Genomic DNA, 15,391 nt, shown 5'->3' on the forward strand with positions numbered 1-15,391 from the left:
ACACATTACACAAAAAAACTGCATTCAGTACATATTATACAAATAATGAATGTTTATGAGTGCAATGGTACAAATAATGGCACGAGGTGAATGATGAAAGGTTATATCAACGAGGCAAAGCCGAGTTGATATAACCTTTCATCATTCACCAAGTGCCATTATTTGTACCATTACACGAATACAAAACATTCATTATTTGTTTTATATAACATCTAGACGTTTTTTTTTCGTACACAAAAATGTTTCAAAAAGTACTATTTAACGATCGTTGAATAGTGCGTACTATTGCACGCCATGTGACCCACATTCGTCCAATCAAATGACAGGAATTTATATAGGTGTTATATAAAGTACAATAATTCACAGTTAAGTAGTGTCGTAAAATGAAATGTAATTAGGTTAGAGACAATATTTTAAAGTTTTAAACTATTAAATGAACTTACAGTAGATTGTTATTGGTGCTACATTTTTAAACAAATAATGTAAATTCAGTACAATTTTAATTATTATCATCCCAGTTATTGGTGCTACATTTTTAACCAAAATAATGTAAATTCAGTACAATTTTAACTATTATTTTTGGATATTTGTAATGTTTTTAATTCATTGTATTTCAGTGCTATCCAGAAACTTTTCATTTAAAGATTTTAGACTGTTGTTACTTTATTCAGAGGCGGATCCAGCATTATAGATTAGTGGGAGCTAAATATATCATAAATTATAAAAACGATCCGTCGGGTTGCAGAAAAGCCTGTTTAACCCCCACCTCGCCTGTTATTGAAGCCATTTACTTATTGAATACTGTTTTTTCAACAATTTCAATCAATGATGTTTAAATAGTTGAAGTATGAATAGTGTATTTTATATTGAATAGAGTTAGTATTATATTGTTACAGTATATACTAAATGCTAAATACATGTTTAGTGTATTTATGGTGAACATTTTAATTGTTTTATTTACTTAAATGTTTATAAATATGTGATTAAATTATTGATGAAATCAAATGTATTGTTGATCTAGTTGTGTATTCCTAAATAATTATGAATAAATAAAATACCAATGATCCTATGTATGTTGTATCTTATTGTGGTTAACTCTCACAAAATATGTACACACCCTTTTTCCCGGCAAAGTTTGAGTTTAGCAAAGTTTAGGAGAGTCTCCATTATACTACTCTAGTTAATTAAGCCTACATTATGGTACACCTACTCTTGCTACACATGGACAAAAGAAGTTAAATCATCTCAAAACTTGATGTCAATACACAAACCAGTTTATGCAAGACATGTCTTAAGCTCTGTCTACACTATCAAACTTTATGTGACAAAAAATGTGATGTGCCCATATACGGACACGATGTTGTCATATCACTACCATATTTGGACACTTTTTTGTCAAACTAGTTTGATTGTGTAGACAGAGCTTTACTTTACAGAGTATTACCACGTGCAGTAGTACAAAGAAAGGACTCCATCCCACTCTAGGCCATGTACAGTACAAGAAGGACATAACATAACAGGCCACCCAGCTTACATTCATTGAATTATAGAAAAAACAGTATAAATAGAAGCCCTTACTTACATATATCCTTTACAGAAAACCTGACCCAGAGAGGTATAAAACTCCCTGCTGATCCTATCTTCTTAGACTAGTATGTAAGCACATGTTCAGGCAAAGATCTACCTAAATACATAAAGCTACCTCTGAGCTATAAAATGAACTGTAAACTCATTATCATACCAAGCAAATAAAGGTAATTTACATAAAAATCTACACACAGCACCACAGGTGTTATTTGATACTTAACCATGTACACATCAAGCCATACTTAGTTACAATGTACTAAAACTTATTTATTATATTACTTACCAGGCAACGTCTAATTTACATTAAAAAAATCTACACACAGTATTACAGGTGTACACAAGCTAAAATGAACTCATTAGCATACTATGCATAAATCAAGGTAATTTACATATAATCTACATGTAAGTGCAGGTGCTAGTTTCTGCTTGATAAACAACTGATTAAATACAACAAAACACTTTGAATTTATTGCACATCATTAGTTTTATTTCAAACACTCATTTTATCACAAAATAGTACTTTAGTAATCAAAATATTTATAAAAATTAATTTGTTCATTTAAGATCATAACATTGATTGGAATGAGTTGTTACAGTAAATTGTATGCAATATCTACAACAATTAATTTAATATAATATAACACAATGATGCATTGTGGGAAGGGATATTCTTACCCACAATGGTAGCAGCATGAAGGCAAACACACCACAAAAGCAGCAAATCAAACTTGACACTTAATAACCAAAATTATAATATTACAAATAATACTTATTACATAGTAACCTAATAATAAACTTAATGATAACTGTACAGTGTAGATGGGCCATGATATGGACAAATCTATATACAGTATAAGATATATCATCCCTCTGAAAAAAACAATTTTTCAAAATGTTTTTGTTGAATATGCCATTTTAATATCACATAATAGTAAATTCACTTTGACCAAAAATTAGATTAAAAAAAACTTATTAAAAAATGTAATTTTACACAAAAATAGTCAAATTTACTGGAAGTCAATGGGTTTTTGGTTGAATTTAACCATTTATTAGTGAAAAAATCATTTGTATAAGGATTTTGTTTTTTCTATGGAAGTGATTAACTTTAAAAAAAATGTGAAATGGCCTATTCAAATTCCTTTTTTTTGTTTATTAATCTTCATTCTTCATGTTGTTTGGGGACAATACCATCTTTAACTACTGTCAACAAATAATATATACATAGAGTTTTTAACATCTCTTTCCCAAGTTTATGATAATCTAAATCAATCTATGCCCCTCTTATATTTCTACCCAACCGCTCCCCATAAAACATAAATGATCATAAAACTGAAAAATAATTATATAATCTTATCACACTTTTCTGATAAGAACTAAACATTTCTTTTTCTTGTAAATTCAGTTCTTTTCTTTCTGATTTAAATCGTCCAAATAAATTCAACCTAACCTTTTTGGACTATCAGGTATGAGAGAAGGAGGTGGGGGTTGGGAGTGAAAGCAGCAACAGAGTACAAAACACGGTACATACAGTATATGAAATATCACCTATACTTTTTTTGCACCATATCAAATCCCAACATAATTTATTTGCAGCTAAACATTGCATCAAAACATGACAGATTGCAGAACAGAGGTACACAATATAATACAGTACAACCATTTTCTATATATGTACAACTTTTTGATAACTTGTTGAATTTACAAACCAATCACTATTATGTCTAATAAAGCACCATATTCCCAGCACAACTTTGGCAAACTGTCCATGCCTTTAATCATCATTCACAAAAAAGGCAAGATATAATTTTTATATTAATTAATCATCACATACTAAATTACCAGTCATTATTACAAAGGCACTACTCTGAATCAGTAATTCTTATATACACATTCAACATTCTTAAACTAAACTGTTAACATGAGAGATATTTACATTATGGTGGATTGTTTCTACAATATTTGATTGTATTAAAAATAATTTATTAAAATTTTATAACATTCGTTATAAACATATTATTGTTTTTCAAAGTGGTTTTCTATACCATTTATAAATCACCATAAAAAGACCTAATACAGTAATTGAAATAAAAATAATTAATAAATTAATATTTAATTAATATATAATATTATTGATAACAATTATTAATAATTGATAACCTTAATATGCTATTAATTATTATTTTTATTAGTTGAATAAAGAACTATAATAATATAAATATAATAATAATTAATAATTTAATAAAAGTTTTATTAAAAATGTTTTATTAAAATAATAATTTTTATAATTAATAATAATAAATGAATAAAAGCATTATAATATTACTATCATAACTATTTTTACAGAAATCAAGATATAAGTTTATTTTCCACGAATCTCCTGAGAATTATATCCTACTAATGTCTATACTAAAAGTTCCATATGAACATTAACAAGAAAATTTCACTTTCTTTCGCGTGACAATTACAACAACAGCAGTTGATTACAATTGCGTGAAAGTCAAATACAAGTAAAATTCTTTTGTTTCACATGTTACTAACTACGGAATGAAATATTTATTTGATAGTACTATATGCTATGGAATCAATCAACAAGTAGGCGTTCTTTGGTTTAACTATAAAATATAATTAGGTACACATTTTATTTTTGAATAAGTTCAGACCAGATTGAGTAAATTGCACACACTCTGTGTCAACGTATTACTATACAATATTATACATCAATTACAGATTCTCAATTCATTAATCATGATAAAAAAAAAATCTATGAATATGCACTAAAGGAAAAATTCTTCAAACCGTATACTGTATACGCTTAGTAGAAAAGTACTCCAAATTCGAGGACGGCCTCATACACAGAGTGTGTCATATATCCAAGGTTGGGTTTTACCCCAGGGTGGGCTTATACCCGAATCAGTACGTGACTTAAACACTAACAAATATAAATCTCACACAATCTCTTGTTTAGGTAGATGTATAGGTACAGGCACTTGCGTGGCGTGTTGATGTACTTTGTAGCCATCTGGTGGTTGAGAGTGGATGGAGGTTGGTGGGGCTGGACTGATTGTTGGTGGTGTCCCTGGATGACTTGTGTGACCATTGGTGATGGTTTCTAGATGCTCGTGTCCTTGACTGGCCGCATTTGCTGTTGGTGTCTGTTGTTGTGGGTCTGTGTGGGCCCCTGAGACAAAAATAAATTTGGTCATTATATTTTTTTTCAACAGAAAAAAAAATCCATTTATTCCTCAATGTTCACATTACAATACATTGTTATTTTGAGTATTGTACAATATAATCTTGGACCTATAATTTAATTCATTGGTTGTTATTTTAATTTATTAACTTAAAAACAAAATATGTAATTGATTACATTATTATTATAATTATTTGGATTTGTTAAAAACTACATACAAAAATTGTTTATATAATTCTAACCTCCAAGCAGCATCTCTTGCAATAAATTATCAATCTTGGCAACCCCAAACAACTTCACAAACTGGATCTGTTCTATCATTTGCCACGTTATGCTTTGAAGAGTCGGCAGTAAGAGGAGTATCTCACCAAAGCGCCCTCTAGAGTCATACTGTCTGTCGTTGATGTAATCTTCCAGGTTTATCTGTACTTGGTAGCGCATGGCCTTAATTTTCATTTGTTCGCTGAGACCCTTTGCGTCTATTAAAATGAAACAATTTATAATGATTTCGGCACATATCAAGTACCGTGCTAAATGTGATTAACTGATAAAGAACTTAAGTAGTAGGTATAATCAATTTTTGTAATTGCTATTCCTATGTCAATGGCTAAAATTGAAAAGGAAAGCCCCTTCACAGGAAATAAGTGCAATAAAAACTATCTTAAAATCAACATTAGTGTAAAGTAATATACTTTCTATAATAGCACTAGTAAAAAAAAATTGTGAAATGAAACCAGACTATTAACTTAATTGTTTAACATGATCCCTTACAATTGTTTCTTTTTAAAGTGAATTTTTTGATATAAAAATAAATTTAGACTTACTACCTGGGTCAAAGAATACTATTGCCTTGAGACATGCAAATTCCTGATCGTCTATAAGAACATCTCTCATTGGTCGAACAAGCTCATCCAGAATTCTTCCAGCCACTCGGCTAACTTCTAACTCGGGACAGTGTCTTGGTATTATTAAATCGTTTCCAAGCAGTAGATAGTCTTTGAGGTTTGTTGATCGTCTAGCAACACCCATCAGTAGGTGTTCCCCGGCATGTGCCCTCAATAGAGCAACCTAAATTGAAACACATAAATATATTTGCATACACTTTGATATTCCTTTCAATATATCATTTTCATCATATCCCTTTTGCTAGAACATGCCTGCTGGCGCAAATCTCCTGCCACATGTCCCTGCCCCCACCCCCCCATTTCGTTTTGCAGGGGATGCACCTCCCCACCTTTCATAGGCAAATCCATTTTTCATGTGAAAACCAACAAAAATGTGATATGCTCAAATATAGTAATGATGATGTCACCACTACTATATTATAAACATATCACTACTATATTTGGACACATCACACTTTTTGTCTCACAAAGTTTGATAGTGTAGATAGCTTTAATTTTTTTTGCTTCCTGAATCTCCTGAGGGAGCAGCACCCTTAGACATAATTTTTTGTCTTAGAGATAGCATGTTTTTCTCATACTCATGTACATATTTGGCCTACATCTCCAAGGTATTGTAGTTTAATCATGCTCTTTTACTGCTCATTCTCCCCTCCCTCCTCTTTCTTCTCCATTCTGAGATAACTAACCTGATCATCTAATGGCAAGTCTCCAAAACAAGGTATATATTTGGCCCATTCCACTAAGATAAGTAGCTGCTGTTTCATACTCTCACAGATGTCATTCAACGTCGCTATCTTCTTTGACGCCACCACATTCTCTGGCAGAGGTCCTGGTGCTGATGCTTGCTATAATAATAATAATAAATTTTAAATCAAACTTATTTGGATTTAGGCCCTACAAAAGAATATTTTTGTGAGAAAGAAACAACTCAGTGATATAATAATTATGTAAAGATGACCAAATATTTGAGAGTGAAAACATTTGGCCCAACAAAGATTTAAACTCGGACTTTTCTGCTCAATTGGCAAGTTGCCCTACAATTACTATGACTACTAAAATCATTCACGGTATGTTGAAATCTGAATATCAAACAACAATATTTATTTTATTATGATTAATAATAGAATAAAAATTTAGATACAAATACATATCAATTATTAATAAAAGTAAACAAACTAATTATCATATGAGTATAATAAGCTAATGATAAAGTTTATTTCCTTTAAAATTCCAAATTAAGGTAATAATGAATTTCATATTGGTTTACGGTAAACATGTTTGTTATAATCTGTCTACACTATCAAACTTTATGTCTACACTATCAAACAAAATGTGATGTGCTGATATATGGACATGATGATGTCATATCACTACCATATTTAGGCATGTTACCACCATATTTGGGCACATCACACTTATTTTGTAAAATTAGTTTGATAGTGTAAACAAATATTTACAGTATATTGTTTTAAATATTCATACTGCACGCAAAGTGGCGTGTGCAAGGGGCGTGTGCAAGTGGTGTGTGCAAGTGGCGTGTGCAAGGGGGAAACGCCCAATTGTTGGCTGAGTCTATCAATGCTTAGAAAACCTCATTAAGTATGTAATAGTTAAAGATTTTTTAAAGCTTAAACATTACACAATCTGTCTGTACATAAGCATCCTGTTAAAGTATTTACACTATGAAAGTAGGCAAACATCTTGGCCACATCCTGTGTGTGTATACTGCTTCAGCCATGCTCTAACATAGCATGTAAATTTTACAAGTACAGTTCTATACTTGCCAACATATATGCGTGAGTCTCACACTAGAGAGCCGATTTTTATGCCTCACGCTTACGTAGCTATTTCTCATGCATCCATAAAAAATATTTATATATTATTTACTCAACATAGTTTGAAAGCTCCATAATATGGTACTGATCCACCAAACTCAGGTGAAAGGGATAACGTAATAACACATTCTTATTGGTTAGTGAATGCAGTATTTGATATTATGCAGAAATAAGATGTAGGCTACCTGTCGTGACAGCATCTCAGCGTTTAGTAACGTGTTTACACCCATCAGACCACCACCTTGTATGCTTTCTTCATAACTTGTTCTCCGTGTACTGATTCTATCCCGCTCATTCTGTACAGCTAAATGGAAGAAAATTTTAAAATTTTGACAAGGAAGATTTAAGCTCCAAAGAAACAAATTTTTGTTGTTAAAATACTTATCTTGTTGTTAAAAGACTCTGTAGCTCACTATGTTGGTCGGTCGGTAAACACTAACTCTAATTTGAGCACGCGACTGCAGCCATGCATATGGCCTTGTTTCATTGGACCATTGTTTGTTGGTTCCACTTGTAGAAGACAGAATTAAATGTTTACTGTATACTAACATTCTATGTCCATTATCAATCACAGTACGTTAATAAATATTTCAAGTTATAAACCAGTTCAAATACCTTCTTTCTTCATTCCAGCTCTGAAACATTTCTTTAACCTACAATATCGGCATTGATTTCGTTTATCTTTATCAACCACGCACATTCTACAGAACCGACACGTATACTGGTGGTTCTTGCGTACACTACGTCTGAAGAATCCTTTACACCCATCGCAGCTTGCCGCGCCGTAATGCTTCCCCGTTGCTCTGTCACCGCAAATAGCGCACTGACTGACTGATTGATTACAGTGGGCATCTTCCACTGTAAGAAAAATATTAGAGTTACGGGTAATTTATTTTTACATTTTAGATAAGACTAATAAACCAACAGCCTTGTTTTTTTTTCCATTTTCAAATAGTCCAATTTACAAGATGCAATGTAAAGCTCTGTCTACCCTATCAAACTAGTTAGACAAAAAAAAGTGTAATAAATATGTTAGTGATATATGCCCAATATGGTAGTGATATGAAATCATGTCCATATATAAGCACATCAAATATTGTTTGTCAGATCAAGTTTGATAGTGTTGACAGAGCTTAATACATTTTATCATCTAATAATAACACATTATATTATATTTATAAAAAAAACCATTATATTATCTGATGCAAATATGTTGGTTTGTTTTATAAAGATCCACAAAATAGTCAGTAAACGATATCAAAGTGTTCGCAGATAGGTACAAGTATTATCATGTGTATTGTATATACATGATTTTTAAAACCGTTCAACTTCAAGACTTTTAATGTATAAACTTAAACTTCCTATAACCAAAGAACTTATAACACAAGAATCTCCTGTTCTTCAATTTGCATTCAAAACACAGTATCGGAAGTACAGGGTTAAAAGGTCAAACTGGGCGACGCTATTTCACAGCATGGAGCAGCGCCCCCTCCAAACTAGGAAGTCAATTACTCTACCCCCTAGAGTAAATAGCAGAACCCCTCTATGATTTTGACTTTCTAATTTGATGCGGGCGCCCTACTCCTCAGTCAATTACTCTATCCCCCCTAGAGCATTAGCAGATCCCCTCTATGATTTTGACTTTCTAATTTGATGCGGGCGCCCTACTCCATGGCTCACAATGGCTCCACCCATAGCTTTATTCTATATCCCACAATGCCTTTCGAAATTGTTACGCGCTTCGGATGAACAGGAGATTCTTGTGTTATAAGTTCTTTGCTATAACCTATTACCAAATCTGAGGTGACATATACATTTGTCGTTGGTAGATAAACAAGGGTGTAACATGTATTGTACATTAATAACATCCGACGTGAGGAATGTATCACTTGTAAATATGAAGTGCAAATGAATTCAACTAGTGGGATAACAGGCTAGAGATATGGTTAGAATTATCCTACAGAATTTTCCTGTAATATTTTAAGTTTGATCTTTTACCTAGAAATATTGCAACAAAGACATTTTAATGGGATACTTGAACTCTTTAACTCTAATTAATTAAAACTTATATGACAGTCATTCAACTGTGTATTTTGTATAGGAAAACCACAATAAAAATAGTTTGGTTTTTAAACAAGAAAACAGTGATGTAATTTATAATTAACTTAATCTATTTTAAATTTCGTAGGCCAATAAACTTAAAAACGACAATTGTGTTAAACAATAAAAACTACTTCAGGAAGCAATTTTTAAGCAAGGGTAAGGTAAAAAGTAAAGCTGTGTTTTCTTTGTTAAAGAAATGGGAAATACATACTTAAACAATACAGTACAGTATACTGTATATGCCCCTGTTTCTCAGGGGCCAGGCTAAAAAATTTGGCAAAAATCTTAGGGTGAGATTTTACTCAGATTTTTATATCTTTATAGCAGTTTTTTATAATTGAATTTTTATGATATGTATTCTGTACTGTTTGTATTTTATTGCTGAGGGACCTAATGGTCAGCTTTGCATGGTTCAATAAAAAAATAAAAATTCTGTCCTTTTCAAATTAAGAGAAGGGTGGGATCATCCACCAAACTAGGAGCAACATATGTTTCAACACTACAGCTATCCCCTATTCAAGGAACATCTTATTAAGGGGATACTTTTTAGGGTCCTAAATATGTCACCTCCTTTCATGACTTATGGTTAGATATTTTTAGAGGGCAACCAGAATTGATAAGAACATTTACTATACAACCTTAATCTATTTCACAAGTAAACAAACTTACTGATTACATATAATCAATAGAAAATATATTTACTTACTAGGTCATTTATAAATTCATAATCAGCTTCATCAGGAATATAATATACAGCATGACATGCACTATTGTGTGGGCCTAATGGACTGATTGTTGGGCCTACACAATTATGGCTATACTTTGAGTACTGGTGTTTCTAAATGTGGGGAAGGGGGATACATTTTGAAAATTACATTGATAGGACATTTTATTTTATAGAGCATCAGGTTTAAGTTCAGCACAGAGACCAGGCCGGTTATACAGAATGCAAAATAATTACAAACTTTACTAACAACTGATTAATATTAATAATCAGGCAACAGAAAAACCAACTACTGTATGTGTCTTTTATTCAGGAGGGATGTTCCATTATCTTAATTGATTTATTTAACTAACTAACAATGGCATACATTTGTTTATCCATGGAGGTATTTTTTATACCTCCATGGTTTATCCAGGTAAAGGATTTGAAATAGACTGGTTGTGTTGTGTGCAATAAGAAAGAAAAACTAAATCAGACAATACATTGTAAAATAAAAGGTGACTTTTACAATGTTTACAATCGACCTCATAAAATAAAATAAATTCAAAATAGTAACATAATACTTCAGATTTTTTTTTTCTTATTTATATACAGGTATACGTTTTACAATTGCCAAGTGAGTATGTTTTCCATCTTGTTGGTCAAACATGATAGAAGTACACAAACCTTTTGAAAGTGTCAAAAAAATTGAAATAAAGATTGGACTTGATTAATTATAATGTTGAAAATACAACATTTATCAATATTTCACATCATATTATATATTGTTAACGTTGATTTAAAATCTAAAAATAATTGTTTAAAGCGGTCATTGCTACTTTGGTGTCATTTTGGCAATGTATGTACTTGATTACCTCTATGGTAGGCCAACAACACCCTAAACCTTATTTACAAGTTGATAGCAAAACCATTGTTTGTAACCTAAAGGAAAAGATGGGGAAATCTTGGTGATAGCCTAAAAACCTCTTTGGTATAAGTAGCTGATAAAAGTTGCAGCAATGATAACAACCACCAATCGGATGGTTTATGGCCGAGCATTTTGTTTGCCAACATTTTCTAGTTGTTGACTTGGTCGTGTTTGCATAAGCTGTGTGAGAGAGAGAGCTTGATCGGCTAAAATCATTCATATATCTCTAGTGTTGATATATTAAGGGTTCCTTTTAGTATTGCAACACTTTCTTCATACATATTAATAATGAAACAATTTTGATATTCATTACTAAGTACTACTTAACTCTTAAAATAGATATATCTTTTGATTATAAAATATATGGACATAGAATATGGATATCAATTAATCAATTATTTTTCAAAATGTCACTGATTGATTTAGTTAGATTTTAGTTAATCTTATTTTTCCTATTGAAACATAAGGTCACTGTTGTGGTGATTGAACTGGTCAGTTGTTAGCATGACGCAGTGATTAATAACAGCAACTGAAATGGACCAGAATACGAGGCAACCGGCCTACAAGTTTTGACTGGGTTAATCTAGCACCAAAACAATGACCAAGTAGTGCCTTGTGGTGATATTGTGGCTGTGCTGTGGCACTTTGTCTTAATCACTCGGCCATTTTGACTCCAAATTTTACTTATAAATTTTGAGTAAATGTTGCCTGTAAACAGAGCAACATACTGTACCATACAGAGACTGAGTCCTTGGTGGTGGGTAGGAATAATTAAGATTATAAAATGTTTAAAAAAAATACATACATCATAATTTTTGTATTATACAATTTTATTTTAAGCCTATAGTACATTTGTTAACTACGTAATTCCTTAATAGTAGAAATCTAAGTAAAAAAATATCAGTGCCTACATACCTTATAGTGACACCAAAGTTTGATTAATATGATCAGTATTAAAAGATATAATACTATACTATTTCAAGATATCAATATCCTTTCGAAAACCTCGAGAAAATGCAAAACTCAACATAATACAAACAGAAACCTTTGCTATAGCAGACTTTACACATACTAAACACCAAACTGACAAAGTATCATAAATAAAACATACTCCAAGCACGATCCTTGTACCGTGGACAAAGGTCCAACTGGTCAACCAAGCCGCTAGACTTTATCCTCATAGTTTTTGGACTTTTTGAAAGTCCAAAGTAGAAGTGTTGGATTATAGTCATGTAATTAGAACAACAATAAATAATTATCTTGATTATATTGTTTTGATATGTAGGTCATAGTCTATATTTCAGTCAGTAATTATTAGGACTTTGTACAACTTTTGACAGTAAATAGTTAATAGTACAGAAACTTGAATAGTTATATAATTTATTGACTAAATTGAGTGTATATTTTGTACAGCATAGAGTCTTCAGGAAGTATTTAGAACATTGGTAGAGGACAAAAATCTGTACCCAAAAAAGACTGTATCTAAATTTAAATGGATGAGAACAAAATGCGGTACTGTATTTATTTTGAGGGGATGCTTTATTTAATTAGAATTTAGAAAAATAGGAGATATGATTAATAGTTGTTTTAATTAATAATTAAATGAATGAATGGCTAATCAAAATTTTTTTTAAATAATTGTGTTAAAATGTTCAAAATTGACATTTTAAATTGGACCTAGATTAGGTATCCATCAACAGTTACCTATTAAGGGAGCCACAACAAATTGTTCCATTAAGGGGGTGTCCTCTGATAGGGATGTACAATATAAAGCTTGGTTCCCACTAGAACGTAACGCAAGGACGTAAACGCAATGCAAGCGTTTTAACCAATGACAAGCGAAGTTATAGACAGTTAGTAATCACAAGCGAATAAGCCATCGCTTGTGATTGGTCAATTCACTTGCGTTGCGTTACGTCCTTGTGTTGCGTCGCTAGTGGGAACCACACTTAAGCAGGTTCTACTAATTAATTCTTGTATTCTATATACAATCTGTTTTAATACATTTTCTGATATGGATTGAAATGCCCAACAATATTAATAAAAGAACGAATGAATATATTTAGATTATTGTGTAAACTCTTTTCTCTAATCTTCCTCAATGAAGATACTTTTGAATTGCTTGAACTACAGTAAAATGCTTAATCAACAAACGATATTATTAAATTGCATCCCAAATATTAATTTCATTTCTAAAATCTTTCATTATCTATATCTTCAAACTCTTTGAACAACAATTTGTAATTATTTTAATATTGGTTAAGCTTTTTTGGTCTGTTATATCAACGTTACTTATTAACCATAGAATCAACTAAGATGAAACACACTTCAGGTTTGAAAACGCGAGGATCAGGTTATCAGATGGTCAGTAAAGGACTGTCTACACAAGTTTCCCAAAAAAAAGTGTGATATGGCCAAATATGGTAGTGATATGCCTAAATATGGTAGTGATGTGCCTAAATATGGTAGTGATATGACATTATCATATATGGGCACATCACAATTTGTTGTCACATATAGTTTGATAGTATAGAAAAAGCTTAAGCTCATCAGAAAAAATTGCACAACGGTATTCTCAATCAAGTATCAATTTCATTTTTGTGTGTTGTGTTCTTTTTGTTTCTTTTAATACAAATTTCTTGGTTAGATCTTTGCAAATGTTGTGTTTTTACTGAATTAAATGTTGAACTGAATTTAAATCCTAATATACTAACTAACTTGAAATATAAAGCCAGCAACAACGCTATTAGCAAATAGTAATGGCCGATTTTGCATGATCAAACTGCACGTTCGCCCTGTGCAAGTCGGCAGCTTCACAATTATTAATAAAGTTAACAGCTAACTAGTAAATATATCAGGCAAACATAGCGATATTACTGATGACACAATTTGATAAATTTCAGTTTGTAACATCATTTAGCATTTTATCATCATGCTACATAGATTATTTGTATGAAAAATCATATAATTATAATGAACATTTTTTGTGAAGTTGTGAAAATAAGAAAGTCTGCATGCGTGAAAAAAAGATGCCCAATCAATGGTTTGAACTATGGTTTTCTGTTTTATACACAGGCACCTTTCTATTAGACCATAATACTTTAGGAATGAAATAACTACTCAATTTTTGCTTTTCTTCATGGAAAATATATTCCCTATTCCGTTTATTATTATTGTCCAATAAATAAAATAAAATTAATATACTTAATCAATATCTATATTCAATAAATACCTATAATTATTCAACACCTGTAATAGTCAATACCTATTATCAATAAATTCCTTCAGGCCTAATCAATACCTAGGCCTATATCTCCTTGATCTTCTTCCCTCCTACACCCCTCTTGCAATTGTCTTCGTTCGGCTGATCAAAACCTACTACTTGTTCCTAGAATTAACACCAAATCTTATGGACAAAGGTCTTTTATGTTCTCTGCTGCTTCTCTTTGGAATTCTCTCCCTTGTCATTTTACTAAATCAACTTCTATTGCTATTTTTAAAAAAGAACTTAAAACGCATCTTTTTAACATCCAATATAAGCGCCTTTGATTTTTACTTCGGTTTAGTTGATTCTGGCGCTATTACAAATTATTATACAGGTATAACCAATCAATATAATTATTCAATACTTGTAACTAATCAATAAATAGGCCTAATCAATACCTATAATTATTCAACACTTGTAACTTATCAATACATATAATCAATCAATCAATCAATTATTGTAATACAAATTGCTTACCTGGACTTGGAGCATTATTGTTGCTTCCACCAATAAACTTTCCATTCCATCCGATCACTGGTTTCTGATCCATCTCTTGGGAAACGCCAATATACGTGAACGTCTCATTCATTTCTGTAGGGAATGGTTGCATATGGTTTAAAACGTTCTTTGTTGGATACTCAGAAACAAACGACATCTCATAAAAACGTCACTTGAAAATGAGTAAACACCGCCCAATATGTAGCTGGACTTACTAATAAAAATACAATCGTTATCGAGGTAAACTACCATCAAGAAGTACTACATAATATATATACTCAAGTTAATATAATAATTTTCTTATGATGATCTGCTATAGTATCTATTTTTTTTCAGATAGCCCACTCTTTACTCTAGCCAAGCCGGAAATAGCGTAG

At 31.4% G+C, this 15,391-nt stretch overlaps 1 protein-coding gene across 1 annotated transcript; it reads right to left on the reverse strand.

Annotated features, from left to right (window-relative positions):
- Positions 1-4,532: 4,532 nt before the first annotated feature.
- Positions 4,533-15,171, reverse strand: LOC140057626 (hepatocyte nuclear factor 4-gamma-like). Its single transcript, XM_072103342.1, has 7 exons — positions 14,994-15,171; positions 8,133-8,405; positions 7,703-7,821; positions 6,369-6,527; positions 5,605-5,845; positions 5,020-5,256; positions 4,533-4,765 (listed from the first exon to the last, which is right to left on the reverse strand). The coding sequence occupies exons 1-7, from the start codon at positions 15,169-15,171 to the stop codon at positions 4,533-4,535; spliced, it is 1,440 nt and encodes a 479-aa protein (XP_071959443.1).
- Positions 15,172-15,391: the final 220 nt, after the last annotated feature.

Source organism: Antedon mediterranea, chromosome 8 (genome assembly GCF_964355755.1).
Source record: "Antedon mediterranea chromosome 8, ecAntMedi1.1, whole genome shotgun sequence".
Taxonomy (NCBI): Eukaryota; Metazoa; Echinodermata; class Crinoidea; order Comatulida; family Antedonidae; genus Antedon; species Antedon mediterranea.

What these genes read in the sequence shown, in the direction of transcription:
- LOC140057626 (XM_072103342.1), bottom strand. Translation starts at nt 15,171, where the DNA reads ATGTCGTTTGTTTCTGAGTATCCAACAAAGAACGTTTTAAACCATATG. An exon ending in CAATAATGCTCCAAGTCCAG is followed by an intron (nt 8,406 to 14,993) that starts GTAAGCAATTTG and finishes TGTAAAAATAAA; the next exon opens with TTACCCGTAACTCTAATATT. An exon ending in CTGAGATGCTGTCACGACAG is followed by an intron (nt 6,528 to 7,702) that starts GTAGCCTACATC and finishes TTATTATTATAG; the next exon opens with CAAGCATCAGCACCAGGACC.